The following is a 23,244-nucleotide window of genomic DNA, read 5'->3' as shown; positions in this document are numbered from 1 at the left end:
CCCGGCACTCCAGAAGTAAGGGGGTGTGTAAATGGGCAAACTTCTGTGAGTCGGCTCTGAGATGGAATTGATCTTTCATCTCAGTTATTACATTACCAAGATAATGACTGTAGCAATTTTGGTGTGGCTCTGGAAAATCAAGAAGTGAGGATTTCATTCAGACTCCCTTCAAGCTCATAGATCTAAAGAAGCTGGTCACTGTTGCAATTTACATTTACACTAAGGACCTCATGTTGTTGCTGTTTGGTGGTTCTACTTTTAAAGGTAATTTTCATAAACTCCATCCTCAAGACATTTAACCTGATCTATCTTGAGATCTTGTGGGACTTTATGATTAGGATGATTAGCTTTTGTGGTAGAAGTATAGGCACTGGCCATGGAAAGTACAGTATTGGTTGGGGAGTGGTTCTTGTGGGGATTATATGTGCCCTTGTTACCATTACCTTCACAACCAGCATGAGCAAGAAAGGATCTGCAAACAAGTATAAGGTCCATTTTCATTTCTAAACCTGATATTGCTTTACACTACGTGGTATATATTTAAGAACTATTTCTTTATGTTTAATTGAAAGTGAATTACAAATGACAGATCTGCAGCGGATATCATTGCTCTGTCGGAAAGATTTAGAAAGCTATTTAGAGCTGGCTTTTCATTTCTACTGTGAAGCTGAAGGCAATTATTTCCCTTAATGTTCGCTATAATTGTGTAGGCATGCCTTGTATTTGTGAGTGTGGGTGAGTATGTATATAGTGTGTGTGTCAGGGTGAGTGTGGGTGAGTATGTATATAGTGTGTGTGTCAGGGTGAGTGTCGGTGAGTATGTATATAGTGTGTGTGTCAGGGTGAGTGTGGGTGAGTATGTATAGAGTGTGTGTGTCAGGGTGAAAGTGGGCAGGGGTTAGAGTACAGTTTTGTGGAGTTAATTCTCTCCTTCAACCTTTATCTGGGTTCTGGGGGAGCAAACTCAGATGCTGTGAGGCTCGCAGTCACTTTAGCCACTAAACCGCGTCTCTGACCCTCCTGATGGTGATTCCTGTAATATAATTTATGTCAAATGATATTCTCTAGAACAGTTCAAATTTATACCAAAGAAGGCAATCAATGAGTTTTGCATAGCACCTAGAAGCCTTGGGATGCTGGGAAGAATTATGTTCCAAATTAGAATAAAACTCCATGTTTAAATCCAAAAATATTAAGGACACTCAGAGAAAAGATGCTGAGTTTGAAAGCATCTTTTATGGCAATAATTACTTATGTAGGATTTCTATTGTGAAGTGACACCATGACCATGGCAACTCTTTTATTTTATTTTATTTTTTATTGATTTTTATTGAGCTGTACATTTTTCTCTGCTCCCCATGACAACTCTTATAAAGGAAAACATTTGATTCGGGTGGCTTTCAGAGGTTTAGTCCATTATCATCATGGTGAGAAGCAAGGCAGAACACAGGCACACATGGTGCTGTAGAAGGAACTTAGAATTCTTACATCTTGAGCCAAAGGCAACAGGAAACAGTCTGTCTCACAGGTTGTGGCTTGAGCATATATAGGACCTCAAAGTCTGCCTCCACAGTGACCCACTTCCTCCAACAAAGCCACACCTCCTAATAATTCCACTCCTTTCAGGGGCCATTTTCTTTCAAACCACCACAAACATGATTTTTTTCAGACTGAAAATCTGGGAAAAGCACATGGCTAAAAGGAGTACTGAATGCCGCAGAGTAGCTACTCAATAGGCAATTGTTGAATGAATTCATTAGTTGAACTCTATATCTAATATATTGACAAGATGTTCTAGTGTCTACCACATCGGAAGAACTCAGTACTTAGAGATTTCCATCTTTGATGTATGTCTTGCATAAGGATAAAGATAATACATCTAGCAAAAATGACTCATGAAAGAATATAAAAATTCATCCCCACAGTTTAAAATGAGAACACAGTTCTCTAAGGTGAAATGGAATAGAAATAATACCCAAGTCTTGGATACATCATTTGACTGCAAATTTTCTTGATGAGTCTTCAGTTGCAGGGTTCTATAAATTTATGTAAATATTCATAAAGAAATTGCATTTCATTCCAAATCCTTACCCAGACACATTGCTGTCTAGAGGTGACAGCATTATAGGATCAATGAAGATGCTAGGACTGTAAGTGACCTCAGGTATCCTCTAGAAATTGTTTCTCATGCGTAGGAGGGGGTGAAAGTACAGGGCACAGGAGAGCTGGGAGGCTTACAGAAGATTGAAACGCTGTTGCTTCTTATAGCAAAGAGGCATCTGGAGAAAAGAAAGTAGTAACAGGTAAATAAGCAGAGTCTATTCCCTAATGAGAGAAGTGCTCAGATGCAGAGGTCTCTCTGTGTGTGTTGTTGAGTTTGTTTTTCTGTTTGTAGGAGAGGATGGCTATATGCATGAATAGACAGGAATCTGTGTATGCATGTAAATAAGTGATTTGTTTGCATGTGAGTATGTGTAAGTGAGAGCTGTGATAGACAGGCTACAGTAGCTTCCTGACATCCTGGCCTTGCATTGCTAATTTCACTATATCTAATATAATAGACATAAAGAAAAAGAAGAAAACAGAACAGGAAAAGAGAGTGTTTCTGACTTTCAACTGTGCGCTGCTGTTCGTCCTCTATGTCACTAAAGCATTCATTCTCCCCAGTCCCTTCTTAGGAAAATGGATGTGCTAGATTCATCCCCATCATACAAGTTTAACCAAGTTTATTATAATTACATCCATAAAATTCAAGTTTTGTTTTGTTCTTAATTGAAAAAATTTTCATATGGTATGTTCTGATCACACATTTCCCCCTCTTCAACCTCTTGTAGATGCTCTTTACCTCCCTACCTACGCAGCTCTACAGACCCTTTATCTCTTTATTTAAAAAAAAATATGCAAACAAGAAGCCAACTAACAACCAACAAACCAAAAAACCCCACAAGAAACAAAATTCATAAAACCACAAAATTGGAAACCACAATGTACAAGCAAAAGACCAATAAGACAAAAAATTTGCCTAAACAATGAAACTTGAGACAAAATAGCTACAAAAGTACCATTGGCTTTGTTTTGTGTTGGTCATCTACTGATGGGCATGGCTCCTACTCTAACGTTTGCTTAATATACCTAGTAAGATTCCATTGGAGAAAACACTCTTTAAAAGCAGATCTCAACTGCAGATAGCTTTTTGGTAAGGGCTGGGAGCCTGTGTTCCTTTCCCCATCTCAGCCCTGTAACCCTGTCTAGCCTGAACCTGTAAAGACCCTGTACCTGCTTCCACAGGCTTTTTGATTTCCTATGTGTAGCAGTTCTGTTGTGTCTGGAGTATGCTGTTTCCTTGGAGTCATCCATCCCACCTAGCTCTTAGAATTTTCCGTATAGTTTCCTACACCTCAAGAGGAAGGATTTGATGATACTCAAATCCTGAGTATTCCAAAATCTCTGTCTCTGCATGTTGCCCAGTTATGGGTGTCTGTACTGGTTCCCATCTACTGCAAGAGGCAACATCTCTGACAATGACAGAGTGAACCACTAAGCAGAATGTCACTAGACGTCATTTTATTGCTGTGTTTCTTTAGCAGAGCACTAGTATTTGGTGTTCCTCTAGGACCGTGGCTTACAGTCCAAAGTTTGTGGCCACCTGAGAAGTGTCAGACATGGGCTCCATTTTTTTTTTTTTTTTGGCAATGGCCTTAAATCTAATCAGACAGTGGTTGTGATGGTTACCTTTCTCCCGTGGTGGTGTGCTGAATACTTTCTAGCAGTATGAACACTTTTCAGTAGGGGTGAAGGCTCTAGTTAGGCAACAGATCAAATTTCTGTATTCAAGGAGATGAGTAAGTGCTGTCATCAGCAATAAGATGACACACATCATCAGTTTGAGGAGAGTAACCAATAGCTGTGACATTAGCCTGGGATGTTTGGGGCTTCCCATAGGATCCTTTTGGTCAATGACGCAACAAGATGTAACTCATTCCTGGCACTGGAGGTTTATCTTTGTGGTAAACATATCTAGTTGGTGCAATATCTCCATGTTATTTAGTTACTCTACTTAGGTTTCTTTCTCATATAGATATATGCAGAAGCCTTTCCCATGGTAGGTTTGCGTATGGCCTCTCAAATAGCCCTTAGTTATAGATGAAAGTTGGGCACCACTTAGTGCTAATTGCCCCTCCCATATTCCCTCACTCACTCCTTTCTTCCATTCTCCTTCCCAATTAATCCTCACACTATAGTCTTTTACCTCTTTGTAATTATATGTGCTATTTCCCCTTATATTTTATTTTTTGGCAACCCCCGTTTTCATTGGTTAACACTTTCTTTTGTTTTTCAAGGAGCTAAGGATTGGAGTACTGTGCCCTTTCCCTGATGGCTGTGAGTCACTGAAGAAGCTGCCTCAGGCAGGGAATTTGGTATAACAGGAGTCTTGAAATTAGCTAATCAACTCAAGACCCAGAATAATACCAAACTAGGGCTTTTAATATTGGATTTTTATCTCATCCAAATTTCTACAGCTTCATTGGTCTTTAGGCTCTCCCAAGCAACTCACATAGCTCTGTTTGACTTAAAACTCAGGATGTTTTTAATTTCCTTTGTTAATGTAGCTGCAATAGAAAACAGAAGTTGTGATAGTATGAAAAGTGAGATTAGGACCATGAAATTTGGTCTTATTTCAGTTATGGTGTCAAATTTCTGATATTGCGTAGTTATTGGCCAAATTGCTGTGTTAAAAACTGCTGTTTGCCAGGTATAGGACTCTATCCAACAATTCTACCAATTGGGAGGGGGAAGCAGGAAGATCGTGAATTTCAGGCCAGCTCGGGCTATATATGGAGATCAAGCCTATCTTTGGCTATGTAGAGAGACCTTGCCTAAAAAATTTAACCTAAACCAACTTAAAACTGTTAGTAAATTTTGAGTAGTAAAATATCATTTTTATGAATGATGCAAATATGTATCAAGAGTGTAATTAAATTTATAGGCATATTTACTAATAATGGTTATATATTTGCCTAAGAATCCAACTCCTAAATCATTATAGAATTATAAATTCTCTGATATAATGCAGTTACTGGGAAATTTATATAGAAATTTATAGGAACGGATAATTTAAGTTATAAAACTAAATAATATGTAACTGTTCAGGATCTGTAAGCTAAAATGTTATTGTGTATTTCTTATCAATCTAACAAAATATTAATGTGATGGACTAATTTCTTTTCAAAAACAAGTTGTGGACAATAACCCCTCTTTTCACCTAATAATGTGTCATTTAACTTGATAGAAGTACCTACAGTTATGTCATATTCTTCTCCCTTTTCATCCCCACTCTTGCTTTCTGGTTACCCATTCTAGCAATACAAGACAAAGTCAAGCTACAAGGCTTTTGCAGCAATCCCCACAAACACATTGCTCTTGGAACAGAAGGTCAGTGTTGGATTTGAAACAGAGTGAATTTTATGTTTCTAGTATCTAGTATAGTTTTGTTATATGTATAAAATTTCTAATGGGAAAATGCATGTTTTTACTAAAATAAAAACTGCTCCTAGATTAGGATACTGGGACAAAAGCATCGTGGTCATGATGACTGACATCCTTTTCATCATGAGGGTTGAATATGATCTCAGATGTCTTATCCACTGTCAAGAAGACGTGGAGTTTTGATTCAGACTTCATTAGATCCTCCTTCTTTGGAAATTTAAAATCTGTTAGGTTTGAACATTTCTTCCTCTGTTTGCATAAATCAAAGTCAAGGTGAAATGAAATTATGTACACAACTATCTACCACAGTCATTGATTGGTCAAGATTTGATTAATATCAACTTCCTTTCTTATGTTATATACTTACCCAGATATAATATTCAAGTGTCTACTGTAGCAATATAGACTCTACCACCAGCTAAAGTCTTCATCCATTCCTGTTAACCACTGGTTCTATCCCTATACCCTACTGAGTAACAGGGAGATTAGAGATCACCCCTAGTGATTTAAAAAAACCCACAGCTTTCCTACGAATCTAGGTAGCTTTGCTTTTAAACATCACCAATTATAAAATGACATAATGATATGTATATTAATACATTAATCACATATCACATATGTGCCAACAAAATTACATGAAGGATTCACATCAGAATCAAAATGAAATTGTTAACCAAGTGTGGAAAATTATTGATGTCATATGTTATTTTATGGTGGTTTATTTAGGATATTTAGCAGTTATTGCGTTAAATCTATTTTCTTTTACAAGGTTAATGATAGTGCTTCAAATACTGTTGCTGTCATTTGTCAAATGTTAATTGTTTGTCAGCCAGGTGGAATTCTGATATGCGGGTTTATGAATCTGCATTCTTAGTCTCTTAGCATGATCCAGAAAATGAAACCTTTGTAAGACGTCTAAAAATAGGATCTATGAGCCAGGCAGCAGTGTTGCACACCTTTAATTCCAGCACTTGGGAGGCAGAGGCAGGTAGATCTCTATGAGTTTGAAGCCAAAATGGTCCACAAAGTGAGTTCCAGTTCAGCCAAAGCTGTAATACAGAGAAAGCCTGTCTTTAACCCACTCAGGTCCCCCCCAAAAATTCAAAACCCAAACAAAACACAACAATAACAACAACTACAGTAGGAACTATGTGGGAAATGCTTAGCATCATAAGGTCAATATTAAGTGGGTGACATTTCCTATAGATTGTGTCTCTGTTAATAACTCCAAACCATACATATGTGGTCGAAAGTCTGAGTTCCGTATGCACAAATGTACAGATCTGCATGGCCATCTGTTGGAGAAACATCTGAGAGTTCGTCTCTAGCTCCTTTCCTGACTTTCTACCTTTTATAGCTTGACAAAAGTTAAAATAAGATTAAAGTCTTAGAAGTGCATGGGAAGCAATTCCTCTCAGTTGCATCTTATGTCACTGCCTGGGGCTGTCATTGTGAGTCATGGGGCAGTGTTTATAGGGATACAGAACCTCTGCCAGTTTCATATTTTAAAGAAATCTGAACACAAGTGTCTGCCATCAGACATCTAGGAGACATTGTCCCTTGCAGTGAGGCGAAGAAGACATGCAGCCTGCTGTGTCCTCTAACTGAGACACACTCCCTTGGAGACGGAGGGGCTGCCTTCTCCTGTGTTAGTAACATTCTGTGCAGAAAACTGATAATTAACGCTTCCTGCAACTCTGTGAGACATGGCTCCAAGTCATGTTTATTTTAGAACCTCTGACTTTCTAGCTTTCTTATCTCTGAATGATCTATTTTATAGAGGATATAATATCTGTTGGATATTAAAGAAAAAAATTCATTAACTTTCAGCTTTATCAAAAACCTATATCACAAAGGCATGTGGGGATATTGATACTTATTCAATCAGTGCAGTTCATATAAGACAGATCTTGTGTCTTTTATTTTAAATATAAAATTATATAAGAAAATTAGTATTTTTTTTTACCTTGGTACAATAGGATGTACATGTTGTGATACATGATTTAAAATAATGCTTCTCTAAGGAGGAGTACATTATTATGTAAACAGTAATGTAGTCATCTGGTCATGGTGAATTGTTACAGACTATAGATATTTGGGCTTTTCAAAAGCCATAAATTAAATGAGAATGATTTTTTCTTTCCTTTCATTTTTCCTTCCTTCCTTCCTTCCTTCCTTCCTTCCTTCCTTCCTTCCTTCCTTCCTTCCTTCCTTCCTTTCTTTCTTTCTTTCTTTCTTTCTTTCTTTCTTTCTTTCTTTCTGTTTTTTTTTTGAGACAGGGATTTTCTGTAGCTTGGAACCTGTCCTAGAACTAGCTCTTGTAGGCCAGGCTGGCCTTGAACTCACCGAGATCCACCTGCCTCTGCCTCTCGAGTGCTGGGATTAAAGGCATGTGCCCGGACAATTATTTTTCATTTTCAGATCATTTATAATTCTACATTTTGAAAAATTGACACCAGTGATCCCTAAAATTTATTTATACAATACCACCAATCTTCTTCCCTTTAGACAAAGGGGTCTCCCATGAACAACAACAAAACCTCCAGAGTACACCCTCTATAGTGGTCACTGGTTCCTTCTGATTTTCATGTGCAAGGGATCTAATATCTTTGTGACAAAAAGGACCTTAACAAAGAATAAATAGAATGAGAAAGTTTTCTCTGAGCCTTTCTACAATATTGTCACACTCAGAGATGGAGCCCACCAGGTCATATACAAGCACCAAATAATTGCATCGCTGCAACAGGAGAAAAATGGAGCAGGGAAATTGCAATTTTACATATTTTTTCTTATTGTGTGTTTTAAACCAAACAATTATTTTTAAACAATTAGAAACATTTTATCCCTTTCCCCTTCCTTTACTTTTCTATTTTTTCTCTTTTTTTCTTCTCCTTTGTGACTTTTCTTCTCATCAATGGAGACTTAACACAGGGTCTCGTAATTGTTAGACAGTGTCCCACCAAGGGACATCTTCTGTACAACAAACATTTCCTGTGAAGTTATGTTCATTTCTAACAACATCTAAGATGATAGTGCATTGCTTTTTTCAGTGTTGTAGTTAAGAAATAAATCTGATATTTAGTCCTTTGAACCCAGCTATTTAGACAACCTAACTCATTATGACATTGACGTCAAAGAATTTACTTCTGAATTGAGTGAGAAAATTAAGAACATAACATTTTTTTCTTTTTTTTTTTTTTTTTTGGTTTTTCGAGACAGGGTTTCTCTGTGGTTTTGGAGCCTGTCCTGGAACTAGCTCTGTAGACCAGGCTGGTCTCGAACTCACAGAGATCCGCCTGCCTCTGCCTCCCAAGTGCTGGGATTAAAGGCGTGCGCCACCACCGCCCGGCAAGAACATAACATTTAAAAACTCATTTATCTTGGTTGGAGTGAGGTTTACAAGCTGCTTTTCCTCTCTGTGTTAGAACATTGACTGCCTTGAGCACACGCAGGTCTTGTGCATGGAGTCTCAGATGCTATGAGTTCACGAGAGCAACAGCTCTGTCACGTCCAGAAGACATTGTGTGCCATGGTCCTTCCTGACCTCTGGCTCTCACAATATTGCCTCTCCCTCCACTGCAATGATCCGTGATCCCCGGAGACAGGTTGATATTATAGTTGTCCCACCTTGGCTAAGCACTTTGCAGATATTTATTCTCTTTGACCAGTTGTAGGTTTTTGTGTAAACTTCTGTTCACTGAACAGTAAAATTTTGATAATGAGGACAATTAGGCACTATGTACATTTAGCAGAATAATAATAGTAGGTGTCCCAGGGCCATGATCTCCCAAACCATGAGTTCCTGGCCAAATTTACAGCACCATGCACTGGTTTCTTCCTATAGAGTGGGACTTTAATCCAATCTGAAAGTCGTTGGCTACCCTCATAACAGTCATGCCAATATTGCTCCCTTGGGGATATCATCTCATATCAGAAGCTATGTTCTTATAACTCCCAGAGTTCATAGCCACGTAAGACTGTTGATGATCTGCCTCTCTTGAAGCCTAGACACTACTGTCTAGTATTTTGAAATCTATCTAACAGGGAAGAAACTTTCTTTTTAGTGTCAACTTAATTTCGTAATGTCCTGTGACCAGCAGGGTAGTATCTTCAGCAACAGGGTCTTACCTTCAAGCTCTGGAGGATGGCTAAGAGCAATTGATATCACCTGCACTGTTTGGGTGGTCTCTAGCACTCCTCTGACTAACAACCCTAGGGAAGGTATCCCACACACTGGCACCTTTTTATTTAAACCTATAACTTCTGGGGTGACTATTATTCTCTGTACAGGATAATTTCAATTAAAGAATTTTCAAATATATATAGACATATATGCAACCTACAGAATGGAATATTTTCAATCACGGAAGTTTGTCTCAATTTCTTGTCATCACATAGAACACAGCTGGAAGGCTGATCTGGGAGAATCATTACAACATTGTTTGGGAGCTACACTGTGAGTTGCCTTGACAACAGAACACACATATATAACTCAAGTCTTACATGCTTCAGTAGCTAACCCTCTCTCAAGATAATTATATGCACAGTAGATTTTTATGCCTAGCATATTGTGTAATTAGCAAATAGAATTATTTTTGGAAAATAAAGTTATTTTAAAAACAAGATTTTCAGCAAATTAGAACTCAGCCATCTTTTGTAGTGAGATGCTAAGCTATCAGTAAATTATGGGATTAGTTTCAGCTCCATTACTTCTGGATGAAACCCATTTTCATTCAGTTTTGAAAGGACACATTTTGTTGGCAGGCAACATAAGGTTTCTTAACTTGTCTCATCAAAACTTAAATTTATACCTTATTCCATTTCTAGCATTTTCCCCATAAGCATTTATGAAAGAAGGGTTTTTAGCTCAATCTTCTACCATGATTAAATGGAAAAAGATAAATGTGAGATACTATATTTTAATGAGGTAACTCCAGCCTCTTTGGTTTAAGCACCTGTCAGTAATCATTTTCTCTCTGACAGACATTATCATGGGATACCATGCTCTATAGACCTGGTTAAGAATGACATCCCTAGACAAGTGACTTTGTTATAGACATTAACTTTAGTCACAGTGTGTGCTATTGTCTTTTTCAGAAAGTGTTTGAGATATTTCCAGTTTTTTAATCACTTAAGTCTGAGGTCAGTAAGTAAAATTGTTGTAACATATTCATAATCAAAATTAATAAATCATTAATTTTTACTATGAAATTGCTTTAAGGAAATAAAAAGGATAGACTTATCTATATGATGTAAATTTATATGCTGTTTATTGTGTTATAAGAGAATAATGTTTTCTACAGAAAGATACTTTTTTCCTTGAAGGAAGCTCATATTGTTTATTCCCAACTTTCTAAGTATCTATAAGGATAGCATCTTTGTCTAGTGTTAGATACAATTTTCCCAATAAGTGCTATTACTATGTTCCATTTTAAAGACACATTTAACTTATAAAAATTTGTGTCTTTGCCAGATTCCACAGAGTTCAATTTTATATAAATGAAGTAAAATTATAGAAATAGTTGTTCAAATGTAAAGTTAAAAGATTTACCATAGCAGAAGGGTACAAAATAGTTATTCTGAAGATCACAATGGAAGCATGGATAAAAAGAAAAAGGCAGAGATTTAGTTTAGCCTATTGTCAAATCAATTTACCTTATGTTGTTTAATATTTTAAAGGATGGGTTGCTAATTGCAACCCGATTAACATAATTCTTTAGTCAATGTTTTTAAGAATTCTGTGGTTCAAAAAATAATCTGATTGTTAATTTAGGATGTGACCTGTACTACAGAGACATCTGTTGGTGGAGACCCAAAATAACCACACAGAAACTGTATTATTTGCAATATTGCTTGGTCAGTGACTCTAGTGTATTCCTAGCTAGCTCTTACATCTTGAATTAACCCATTTCTATTAATCTGTGTATCGCCATGTGGTTGTGGCCTACCGGTAAGGTTCTGTCGAGGATCTGGCAAATGTCTGCTGCCATAGCTACATGACTTCTCTTTTTCTCTGCCTACTCTTTCTGCTTGGAATTCTCACCTTGCCCCATTCTGCTAAACCACCGGCTGAAACAGCTTTGTTCTTTAACCAATAAAAGCAGCATATAGACAAAAGGACTTCCCACACCAGACATCATTTTTTTCCTGTTTTTGTTTGTTTTTCACACTGACGTTCATGACTTTATTTTTTATTTTTAATTAATCAATTTATTTTTAAAATACTGTCTTTTCTCATTTTACATACCAATCCCAGATCCCACTCCCTCCCCTCCTCCTGTTCCCTCCACCTTCCTCTCCACCCCCTCCCATTTACTCCTCAGAGAGGGTAAGACATCTCATGGAGAGTCAGCAAAGTCTAGCACATGGCTTTGAGGCAGGACCAAGGTTTGTTTTTAAATCAATGAAGAGATGCCCAGGATTTAAATTTGTATTAACTGATTGTATTAAGCAGTTGTCAGATATGTACACATTCCCTTTAGAGAACTTGTGAATCCCACTTATTTGTCTGTTGGTTTCAATTTTTAAAAAACACATAATAATCATAAAATTTTCTCCCTCTAATTTCTCCCATGTGCTCTCCATTTCTCATTCAAATTTATGGTCTCTTCCTAAAATATTGTTTTACACACACACACACACACACACACACACCCTGTTTAGTTCATATAATATGTGTATGAATACAATACAATATCTGTATGTTTTGACCTGTAACTCTTTTTCTAAGGTTGAGATCTTATGAGCTTTCCCTCTTCCATGTTTGCTACCATGCCTATTGGTACCATCCTTTCTCAGACATTGTTTAAACAGCCATGATGGTGAAATGTCACAGGCATAGCTTCCTTGACATTTATAGAAGACACAATCCCACAGAGAACTCTGGCTCTTACAATCCTTCTACCCCTTTCTTCTACAAAGATCCTTGAGTCTTAGGTGCATCAGTTGTGTTATAGATGTATCACTTGGGACTGGTTTCCACAATTCTGGGTTTTGATTGGTTGTGGTTTCTGTAGTGCCATTTCTGTTGTCCTTAATGAGGGCCAAGAGCTACCCTTATCTGTAGGTATAATGATAAATATTTAGAATGTAGATAGGGATTAAGCTTCTTTAATTAAGTGACAGTCAGTCATAGATTCTCCTCAAAGATTCGAAGTTTACTAGCCATGGGTAGATGACTAGATTTCTAGTACCAAGCATTATTTTCCTCTTAATCAGTTGGCCTTAAGTCAAATTAGAGAGCTGTCTGTTGCTACCAAAATATGAAGGCCTCTGCTTTGCCCTTAAGGTCATCACGCCATAATGGACATTGTTGTGGTTCATAGGTGCCACACATAGGTAGGACTATTGCTTGCTTCCCTTCTTTCGAAGCTTGTATAGAGCCTTTTTGTATGAAGAAAGCTAGTTCATTTGATATCTAATGCTATTTTATTCTGATGTTTATCTTCTTATTTTTGTTCATTGTTGAAAATGGAATACTAAAATCACCTACTACTAATGGATTGACCTCAATCTGTATCTGAACTCCAGTAATATCCTTTTGAAAAAATGAAATTTGATGCACTATAGTTTGGTATATCCAGTGGTTAGGATAGTAATGTTTTCTTTGTTTACTGTTTTCTTGATTACAATGAAATGTCCTTTATCTGTTTTGAAGTAGTTTTACTTTGAAATCAGTCTTGTTAGATATTAGGATAGCAATAACTGCTTGCTTCTTAGTACTGTTTGATGAGAGAGTACTTTTGTCCACCCTTTTACTCTAATGTAGTGCCTATTTTTAGATCAGATGTGTTTCTGGTAGATATAAGTTATATGAATTTTGATTCTTGACCCATTACAAAGCCAGTGTCTTTTTTTTTTTTTTTTTTTTAGAGAATTGAGGCCAATAATATTTAAAGTTATCCTTGAAAGTGTGTGTTGATTACAGATGTGGCTTTGTTGATTTTTGTTCTCTCTGATCTTTCAGTGTTTTGGCTTCATATTTCTTTCTAAATTTCTTCAGTATAAAATTTTGCTTCCAATATTTTTAGACTTAATTTGTTGGATATAATTTTTAGGCTGTTTATATTATACATTTTTTTCTTCTCCAACAAGAGTAGATAGTTTTGCTAGGTATTTTAGTCTAATTTGTCTGTCATGGTATTTTGGAGCTTGGAGTATATGCTACAGGTTCTTCTGGCTTTCAGTTTCTGTTAGAAATCACCTGTTATTCCAATGGGTTTTCCTGTGTATGTGACTTGTATTTTTTCCTCCTGCAGTTTTCAATAGTTTTTCTTTGATCCATATGATTAGTATTTTAACTATCGTATGCTGTGGTATATTTTTTTGGCTTATCTATTTGGTGTTCTGAGTACATGTCATATTTGTATGGGTATGTTTCTAAGTTTGGGGAAGTTTTCTTTTGTGATCTTGTTAAAAATGTGGTTTATGCCATTAACCTGGAATGTTTCTCCTTCCTTTATTCTTATAATTTAAAGCTTTGTCTTTTCATGGCATCCCACATTTTCTGTATGCTATTTTTCTGTGTTTCTTTGAAAATCATATTCTTTGCTTATTTCATCTAGATCCTCTACTTTATCTCCAAATCCTATTGTTCTATATTCTGTTTGATTCATTCTTCTTGTAAAGTTGTCATCTGAGTTTTCTCATTGGGTTTTGGATTTTTTTTTATTTAATCTTAAATTTAGCTTTAGCACTCTTCAATGTTTCTATCTCTTTATTAAATTGTTTTCATACTCTAGATTATCTTCATCTTCATCATTTCTATCAGCAGCAAGTTTGTGTTTTACTGTACATCAGTTAGCTATTTTTGCTTTTTAAACTCCTTAAGTTCATTGAGCTGTTTATATCTTTCAACTCTTTGAATTCTTTTATAAAATTTGTGATTGTTGTTTTCAACTCTGTGTCTTGGGGTTCATCTATGTAATTACCATTGGCAAACTGATGTGGTTGGAAGGAAAATACTGACTTGATCTCTCATATTGTTTTTATTTTTTGTAGTAAGAGGAGCGGGCTGCGTCCCAGCCGCCTGGCTAGCATAACCCCTGAAATAACCACACAGAAACTGTATTAATTTTATTACTATCTGGCCCATTAGCTCTAGCCTCTTATTGGCTAACTCTCACATCTTGATTAATCCATTTCTACTAAATCTGTGTAGAATCACCACGTGACTGTGACTTATCGGCAAGATTCTAACCTATGTCCATCTCAGGCCAGAGATTCATGGCATCTGCCACTCTGCCCTTCTTCCCAGAATTCTGTTCTGTCTTCCCCGCCTACCTGAGATTCACCCTATCAACTTGGCCAAGGCAGTTTCTTTAATAACTAATGAAAGCAACACAAATACAGAAGGACCTCCTATACCAATTTTTATGATGAGGTCTGGGTAGATAGCCTTGTTTTGTTAGTCCCATGTCTGGTATGGATGGAACAGTTTGGAGCCAAAGAAAGGATATGCCTGTCAAGTTGGGCCTAGGATTTGGATATGGTGTAGGTGGAATAAAGTCAGGTGGACACAAGAGACTGTGTTGATGTGCAGGATGTGCATCCACATTCAAGTTTGGAGTTTGGGTAGAACTGGTATTGTTGAGGGTGCATGGTGGGTAGGTTCAGGTAGACTCACCTGGATAAACCCTGGAGAAGAATATGCAGGATCTGTCTGAGTTGAAAGGTGGATGCAGTGTTGGAGGGTCCTGTCTGCAGGAGGCAGGTTGAGAAGTCCTGGAGGAAGCTTAGAGATTGGTTGTTGTATAGGCAGTGTTGATAGGATTAGATTAAAGCACTTGATGTAGCACAAGGGCTGGATCTTGGAAGCTGGAGAAGGTGCATAAAGGGAAGGATCAGAAGGATTCATTTGGCTAAACCTTGGTTAAGGATCTGTAGAGTTTGGCTGGGTGGTAAGACAGAATAACATCCATCTACTGTACTTTCATTCAATAGTTACAAAAGACCTTCCACTGGAAGGAATTACTTTAGATTTGGTGACCTTTATTAAGTGGTCAAGACAGTTGTGATAGTTTCTGTATTGCAAACTTGAGGATGTAATGCTATCTTTATTACCTTCATAACTCAACAAAGAATTTGGCAATCAGCAAAGTCTCATAAAGTCCCCCAAAGCAGCACAACTAGGGTGTGTGATTGACCTTCAGCTCAGACTCCATCCAATGTTTCTCAGGCTTGTTCTGATTCCTTCCCAGCAATAAAAACAAGCATGTTCACTGAAATACTGAGCGAGAGGTAATGAGTTTGGATTCTTTTCTGTAATACTTTTTTTGTTAGTTGCTAGAATATATTTATATTCTCATAAAATGTGAATGAATAATATTTTATTTTTATGAGAAAATATTAAAGGGAATTGGAAGCAATTTAACTTTGAGAAGAACTGAATAAGCCAGGGCTCACAAACAGCCCTATTCCTTGTGATGTTGAGAGAGGGGAGGGATATTATAGGGAGCGGAGCACTGATTGAGGGAAGGACCATTCTTCAGATGCTCTTATTGAAAGGAACGTCAGGTGTGAATCCTCACAGCTTTGAGGGATTGAGTTTGAGATTAGTGGCAAGTTTGTAAAACCTAAAAATGCAAACAAGACAATAAAAAATAAAGCACAACTACCTTCTTTGTGGGAGGAGCAGATCAAATCCACTAAATCTTCCAGAACTAAAAACACCAAGAGAGAGTTCCTCAGATTGCATAGTTCACAAACACGTCACATGACAAGAATACACTTTTGGGGGGTTTGGTTTTTCGAGACAGGGTTTCTTTATAGGTTTTGGAGTCTGTCCTGTAACTAGCTTTTGTAGACTAGGCTGGCCTTGAACTCACAGAGATCCGCCTGCCTCTGCCTCTTGAGTGCTGAGATTAAAGGCGTGCTCCATCACTGCCAGTCTGGGAATATACTTTTTATGGTCCCAGTTCTTTAAACTGTGGTTGTATATTTCCCATGCTCTTTTGGCTTTTGCTAATGGAGGCTTAAATATGTTTAATAAAATACTGTATCATGGAATAAAAACGATATTTTATGGCTATTAGGAGTGAGTCAAGATGATACATTTGACAAACTACTCATTATAGTCAATTAACAGAAATAAATTTTAGTAAAATTTAGAACATTTTGGCCCTCAAACCCTTCTATTTAACATAGAATGGGCAATAAGCTGATTCAAAGTCATAGGCTTTCTTGCCAATGTTCATTGTCTTTTATAGCTTTAAGAGATCATTTTGACATTCTTTTGTTATAGTTCAATATTTCAAGTAGCATAAGAATTATGTTTGCCTGTAGTAATTTTCCATAGATCAAACTATTGATTTCATTTGGTTTGGGCTGAAAAGAGTTATTTCATGAGTGTTGATCACATGCTACAGCCTTTGATGGCAAAGAAGTTGAATAGTAACATGTAACAAACATTTGTTTGTTAAAACAGTTTAAATCTCTTCTCCATAGTATTTTACTGAGAAAACTGTGATAATATTATTTATCTGATGCATTTATCTATTAATCCTATTTCTCCCTCAGTTTGTTTTTCAATCTAATCTAAATATCTTTATTGCTCCACTGACCCCAATGGAACAAAAGGCCTAGTAGACTAGAGTACAATTGAAAAAAATAAGGCACACATATGCATCAGAAGGTTCAAGATTAATGTTGGGAATTGTCTGCTATTGCTTTTATACTTTAATTAATTAAGGCTAAGTTTCTCAATCAAATTCAGAGGTCTCCAGTATTCCTAGAGAGTTTGCTTTGTGAGTTCTTTGTCTCCACCTCCTAAAAGTGGAAATACAGGGGACCTCTAGGCTCATCCTGCACTTATGTGGGTTTTAGGAATCTAAAACTGGTTCTCATCCATGAGCGGCAAGCACTTAACTGCTAAGCCATCATTTCATGATTCAGTTTTCTTTCATTTTTTTAAACTTGTGTCAATTTTATTGAAACCAATCAGATTTTTTATTCCTTTCTCAGAAGCAGAATATAATGGCAATTGCCAGGATCAATACAGATGTAGTTTCTAGGACACAATAAAGTTTGCAAGCTACACGGGGTAGACAAGATTAATTTCTAAGACCATCAGTATTCTTAAGATATGCAAAATGTATTCCTAACCAGGACATGAATAAATTTTGGACTGCTGTGATGTCAAGAAAAGACATTTGGATCTTCACAATGAAGAAAAATTTCTATGTGAACTGAGATTTAGAGCAAGTCAATACCACAAAATATAGAAGAGACAAAGTTCAAGGAGCACAAGTGATTCTTTGTGGCTAAAGAGTGACAGTAAGAAGTGCATGGAAAATCATTGCTGGGAAGGGGAACAGAGCCATAAAACAGCTTTCCTGCTGTGCTTAGCCTTCTATGCAGAGTCTGGATAAAATTTCTTGTCTCTTTTCTCTCTATGACTTACTATAATGAAGATCATGTGTAGTCTAATACTCCAAATATATTCAATATTATATGTGGCTTGTCATCTGGTAAGTTGGGAGAACCTCCAGTGTCCAACTATAACTTGCTTTTCCTTTGCATTCACATAGATGTGACCCATTAGCCAGATAACCCCTCTTCTCAAAAGACCAGGTGCTGTTCCCACTTATGCCTTAGAAGAAGCTTTCAGTTCCAGTGGGATTATTTCAATAATTGAATCACATGCCTCTGTGGAATCAGGTGACACAGCATCCTCTTGATATTGCAAAGTCAGGAATGAAGGACTTCAGTGTAACTCTTCATTTTATTTTATGGCATCCTTCGCTGGACTGTGGCTATCTGAGATCATGCACATTATAGGTACAGCACTGTGACTGTGTCTGTCCAGTACAGACATTGTGTGCTCTGTTATCTTCCTAACGTAGAAGGGAGTTCTCTCTTACCTACAAGGTGACTAGCTGATTGGAAACACCGTGTTGGGGAAATTAAATTGAGTTAACTTTTTATAAAAATCTCTGTTCCTGCCTCACTATTTATCATGACTAATCATAATTTTAGGAAAAAAGAAAAAGAATAATGACTGTAAAGGCGACTCTTGCCATAATTAGTTTTCCAAATTTTGCTTGGCGATACAGAGAAGCAATGTTGGAAAACAAAAGATTTTAAACAATAATTACTATGGAAAGACTGCTGAGAGTGGGAGGAACAGTCTTCTCCAAGGAAGAGCAAGCAACTAGTTATCCAATACCAAATGGTCAGCCATGAAAACACACAGACAAGTAACATGATAAGACTGGGCAGGTTGTATTTAGAAGCAAATATGTATATACATATATGCATGTAACAATAATTAATGAAAAATGAGGCCTTGAGTTTGAAACAGAACAAGGGTGGGTGTTGGGAGGGTTTAATGGGAGCAAAGGGAAGATTCTAATTATACTAGAATCTCAAAATTTAAAAGTAACTTATTAAATTAAGAAATGATGAAATTTATCTTTCATGACTATTGGTCTGAACTCTTAATATGTTTCATGTTCAAATCCTAATTCTACCAGATGGGGTACCTACTAGTAAAGATTAATAGTTTTAGATCTGTGTAATCCCTTAATCTGTTAAAAACAAACAAACAAACAAACAAACAAGGTTCTGATGAACATTGAGTCCTGTGGTTCCATGACTGATGAGAAACTTTGGAGTCAGGATATGAGAGCATCAGAATAACAGTGAAGATGTAAGGACTGGGAAGTGAATGCAGATGAGGAGACAGGGTAGCTTGCTATCTAAATGCTCTACAATCCATTCCAGTAGGGAACTATCTTTTTTGTCTGTTTACAAACCTACCATGACACATATAGATGTAAGTGATCATTTTTCTGTTGAAAGATACTGCCTAAAGAGATCAGACATTTGTTCTAATTACTTTGCTAATTATATTTTATAACCTTTTATAATTGCCTTCAAACTCATTCCACATATTTTTGAATGACTTTAATGATGATAAATTGTCAAACTTTGAAAGTGGATTAGGACTAGATATCTTGAAAAATTTCCTGTAGCAAAAAATGTTGAGTCAGTGGTAAAAATTTGGAAGATGAATAGGTATAAAGGGTTAAAGGAGATTATGAAGTAAGAAATGTTAAAGGAGAAGAAAGGGCAAAGTAGAGGAGAGAATTCTGAGAGACAGAAATAACACTAACAACTTTTTGAAAAAGTCATTTGAAAACTTCCTGCAGAGGCTTCTGTATACATCCATAAAAGAATTAAAATGGAATCAAGTCTCTTTTTATCAGGGCAACAGTACTGCTGCAGACAGCATGGGCTAACAAAACATAAAAACAATAGAAGTCTTGGTCATTGAGGTTCCAAAGACCTCCAAACCTTAAAGGCTATTGCCAGTGCTGTTTATTACTCTCTAGTACTTGAAGATATGAAGATATGACCCTGTTGCTGAAGGCACCACACACTTGAGCATAAAGAAATTAAGCTTTTACTAATATAGAAGCTTCATTCCTGCTGGACAACTTTCATAGTTCTGAAAGGTGCTATGTATATCAATGGAAGTGAAAAATAATCATCAGTCTTAGCCAACTGTGGACTTTGTGAGATACAGTGATGACTGGCCAGATAAATTATGCTCATAGTGCAATAATGGCACAAATGTCATAGGTGTAACCAACCACATTCCAGTTGGATTTAAGACTTGCTCCACAACATGAGACCCATATCTGATACTATTACTGGGTCAAGAACTTCAGGCTAGAGAAATCACAGACCATAGAGGAGAACTTATTACTATTATTGGACTAGATAGACATAGTATTAAGTCAATTCCTAATGATTTATCAGTATACCCATAAATTAATGGATCTCTCAACCCTCATCAGAGAAAGTTCTATTTTTAATAGATGGCCAAGGTGTAGAGAATAAGAGAATTCAGAATGTACAGTCTTAAAAGGGACATATGCCCCTTCCTTTCTCCCTCCGCCTCCTGCCTCCCCTCCCTGCTGTCCTCCATCCCTCCCTCTCTCCCTCTCTTCCTTCCTTCCTTCATTCCTTCCTTCCTTCCTTCTTTCCTGACAAGACTCAGACATCATTGTGAAAGAGGGTATGGAGGAATTGTAGGATCCAGAAGTTGTAGATGAATACAAAGAAGCATTATCTTCTGAAAATAGCAGTACATATGTACATATGACCTCATAGCAGTAGTGACAGCTTGTGCAAAACCTGCGCAATCATAAGCAGACCAATTCCCTGCATAGAAAGGGGAGCTGTGCACAGAGTCCCACTGATAGCTGATGAGCTGTTGATAATTATCAGCTGCTTTGAGACAAAGGATCAATATTTTTTTCTGATGGTGTAGCCCCTAATAAGTTGACTATGACCATGCTCTAGTGAAAGGTCACACATCCAAGCATATTTGGGCAGAGTAAATGGACATTAATAGAAAAAAATGACACAAAGTTGGTTGAGTAGAGAAGGGGGATATTCGTTGGAGGAGGTAGAGTGAACACGATAAAAAATCATTATATAAAAATTTTAAAGAAGCAATAAATTATATAGAAACAGATTCATCTGTGTGAAATTGTCATCTTCCTAGGCAATTTTCAACTGAATACTGATATTTCCATGTGCTTCCACCCAGGAAAAAGTTTTATAACAAAAATGTAAGAGGCATCTTCAAGCTGTCAAACGCTATTTATTTGGATTCTGATGCTGTGTTGAAGGTGTTGAACTGACTCACCATAAAGATTGTCAAGCAGGCAAGAGCAGGGAAAGACTGGGCTGGGAAAGGCAGAAACAGAAAGTGAACCACTGTTACAAAACTAAGAGTTTTTAAATACTATATTCTATAGTACAAGATGATGGATGATGTACTGATATTTTGTTTAAATTTTAATATATAAAGTTTGCCTGAAGATCAGAGTGCAGAGCTAAGCCACCAGAGGCCAGGGAGCAGTGGCACACACCTTTAATCCCAAGACTTGGGAGACAGAGGCAGAGGGATCTCTGTTAGTCCAAAACCACCCTGGGCTACACAAGATCGAATCTGTCTAAAAGAGAAACAGATCTCACACAAAAGTGATCCCAGCACTTGGGATCCCATGCCTTTAATCCCAGGACCAGGGAGGTGGAGACAGGAGCCACATGGCTGGGTAGAGAGAGGAATATAAGGCAGAAGGAGACAGGAGCTCAGTTGCAGTCTGAGGATACAGTCTGAGGTACAGTTTGAGGAGACAGTCTGAGGACAGGATTATCTCTTTTGGTCTGAACATTGATAGAAATAAAAGGTCTCTCTAGTGACTGGCTGCTCTGCTTCTCTGATCTCTCAGCTTTTACCCCCTGAGAGCTGATTCTGGGTTTTTATTATTAGGAACAATTAGAATTTGTGCTACAGGATGAGAAAAAATTATTTGTAAAGAGAAATGACAATGATATTTGCTTAGGGCAGGAAAAATAGCCTTTAACCAGAATGTGATTTTAAAGGGGGTTTGAAATTTGAATTCACAGTATCTCCATGTTAAGAAATCAGTGAGCTCAAAATATAAAATTTATTTGTCTCACTGCTTCTGAAAATGGAGGGGTTAGACTACATTGGCACTGATGTCTTATAGATTACAAATAAACTCAGGATGAAATATTAAAAAGATGCTTCTTGTTGTAGATATAGCTCAATTGATATAGTACTTGCACAAAGCCCTGGCTTCAATCTCTAGTGGCAGATAAACTGGGCAACATGGTGGCCCATGTCTCTAATCCTAGCACTTGGGCAGTAAAAGCAGAAAGATCAGGAGTTCAAAATCATCTTTGGCTACATAGCAAATCTGAAGTCATTCTAAAATACAGAGTCCTCATGCATCACAAAAAACCCCAAAGAGGATGGTGTGAAGATACTAGAATAGTAGGTAGGAATTACAGTTGAGTCAATACTCAGTAGAAGAAAATTATTTTTGGTTAGCTTCTAGGTTTTTACTTATTTTCTTTCAAGTCTGACCACTATTTACTCACTATGAAATAGTTTAAACTTAGCAAAATCTAAAACCTGGTTGATAACAAAAATCAGAGAAAAACACATGAAGTCACACAGAAACTGGAATTCAAGGGGAGAGGGCGATACTGGAAGCCTTTACAAAGGAGAGCCCCAAGAGCTGTTCCATAAACTCTGGGTCATAGTACACAGTAGCTAAGTAGAGGCTTTGGCTGCTACTCAGTATCAGGGAGACAGAGTTTAAAGCCACCGACTAAAGGAATGTCTAATAGATGACTCAGGAAGCAAAACTGGCTGCTACCAAGACCATCATCACCTTGTGTGAGAGTTAGCTCTCATTGGAACACCCACGGTAGAAGAGAATTAGTCCCCGACTGCCACATATGCATCATGGCATACACTAAATAAACAAATACAATGTTAAAACATTTAAAAAACATTAAAAACGAAAATAGTATTTATGGAATCAAAGCAGAATTGTGAGTCCCTTTTACATATAACATTGCTGCTAGCTCATAATTTTTAGGCATTCAAAGATACAGAATAATGCCATCCATATTCAAAAGGAAAACATAAATTCATAGCAAAAAGGCTTTGCAGATGTTGCAATTAACTTATATGGATTCAAGCTGTTGTTAAGATGAATAAGAAAGAAACCACATTCAATCAGTTAAAATTTAGAAATTGAGTAAAAGCAAAATAGAAAATATAGAACAGATGTAAAAGAAAAATAAAACAGCCTCTAGTCTTTATGATTACTACACCTTATATTAGAGACACTGATTTCAGGGGAGAAACTGGATGATGTAAAATGTATATTCATGTTCAAGAATAGTTTACCAAATGATTTTACT

The 23,244-nt window shown here is 36.9% G+C and overlaps 1 protein-coding gene across 16 annotated transcripts in view; it reads left to right on the top strand.

The window, feature by feature from the left end:
• Nucleotides 1-23,244, top strand: part of Mlip (muscular LMNA interacting protein) — a 234,116-nt gene that overhangs the window by 118,438 nt on the left and 92,434 nt on the right. For 10 of the 16 annotated variants that reach the window (XM_057768671.1, XM_057768666.1, XM_057768669.1 and 7 more), the window contains one exon: nt 5,362-5,433. The exons of the other annotated variants lie outside the window; for them this stretch is intronic. In XM_057768671.1, coding sequence (XP_057624654.1) covers nt 5,362-5,433 — 72 coding nt within the window. The remainder of the gene's footprint in view (nt 1-5,361; nt 5,434-23,244) is intronic. 16 annotated transcript variants of the gene reach the window in all.

The sequence above is a fragment of the Chionomys nivalis genome, chromosome 4 (assembly GCF_950005125.1).
Source record: "Chionomys nivalis chromosome 4, mChiNiv1.1, whole genome shotgun sequence".
NCBI lineage: Eukaryota > Metazoa > Chordata > Mammalia > Rodentia > Cricetidae > Chionomys > Chionomys nivalis.
Note: the sequence above shows the minus strand (reverse complement) of the source record. Positions and strands in the feature narration are given on the sequence as shown.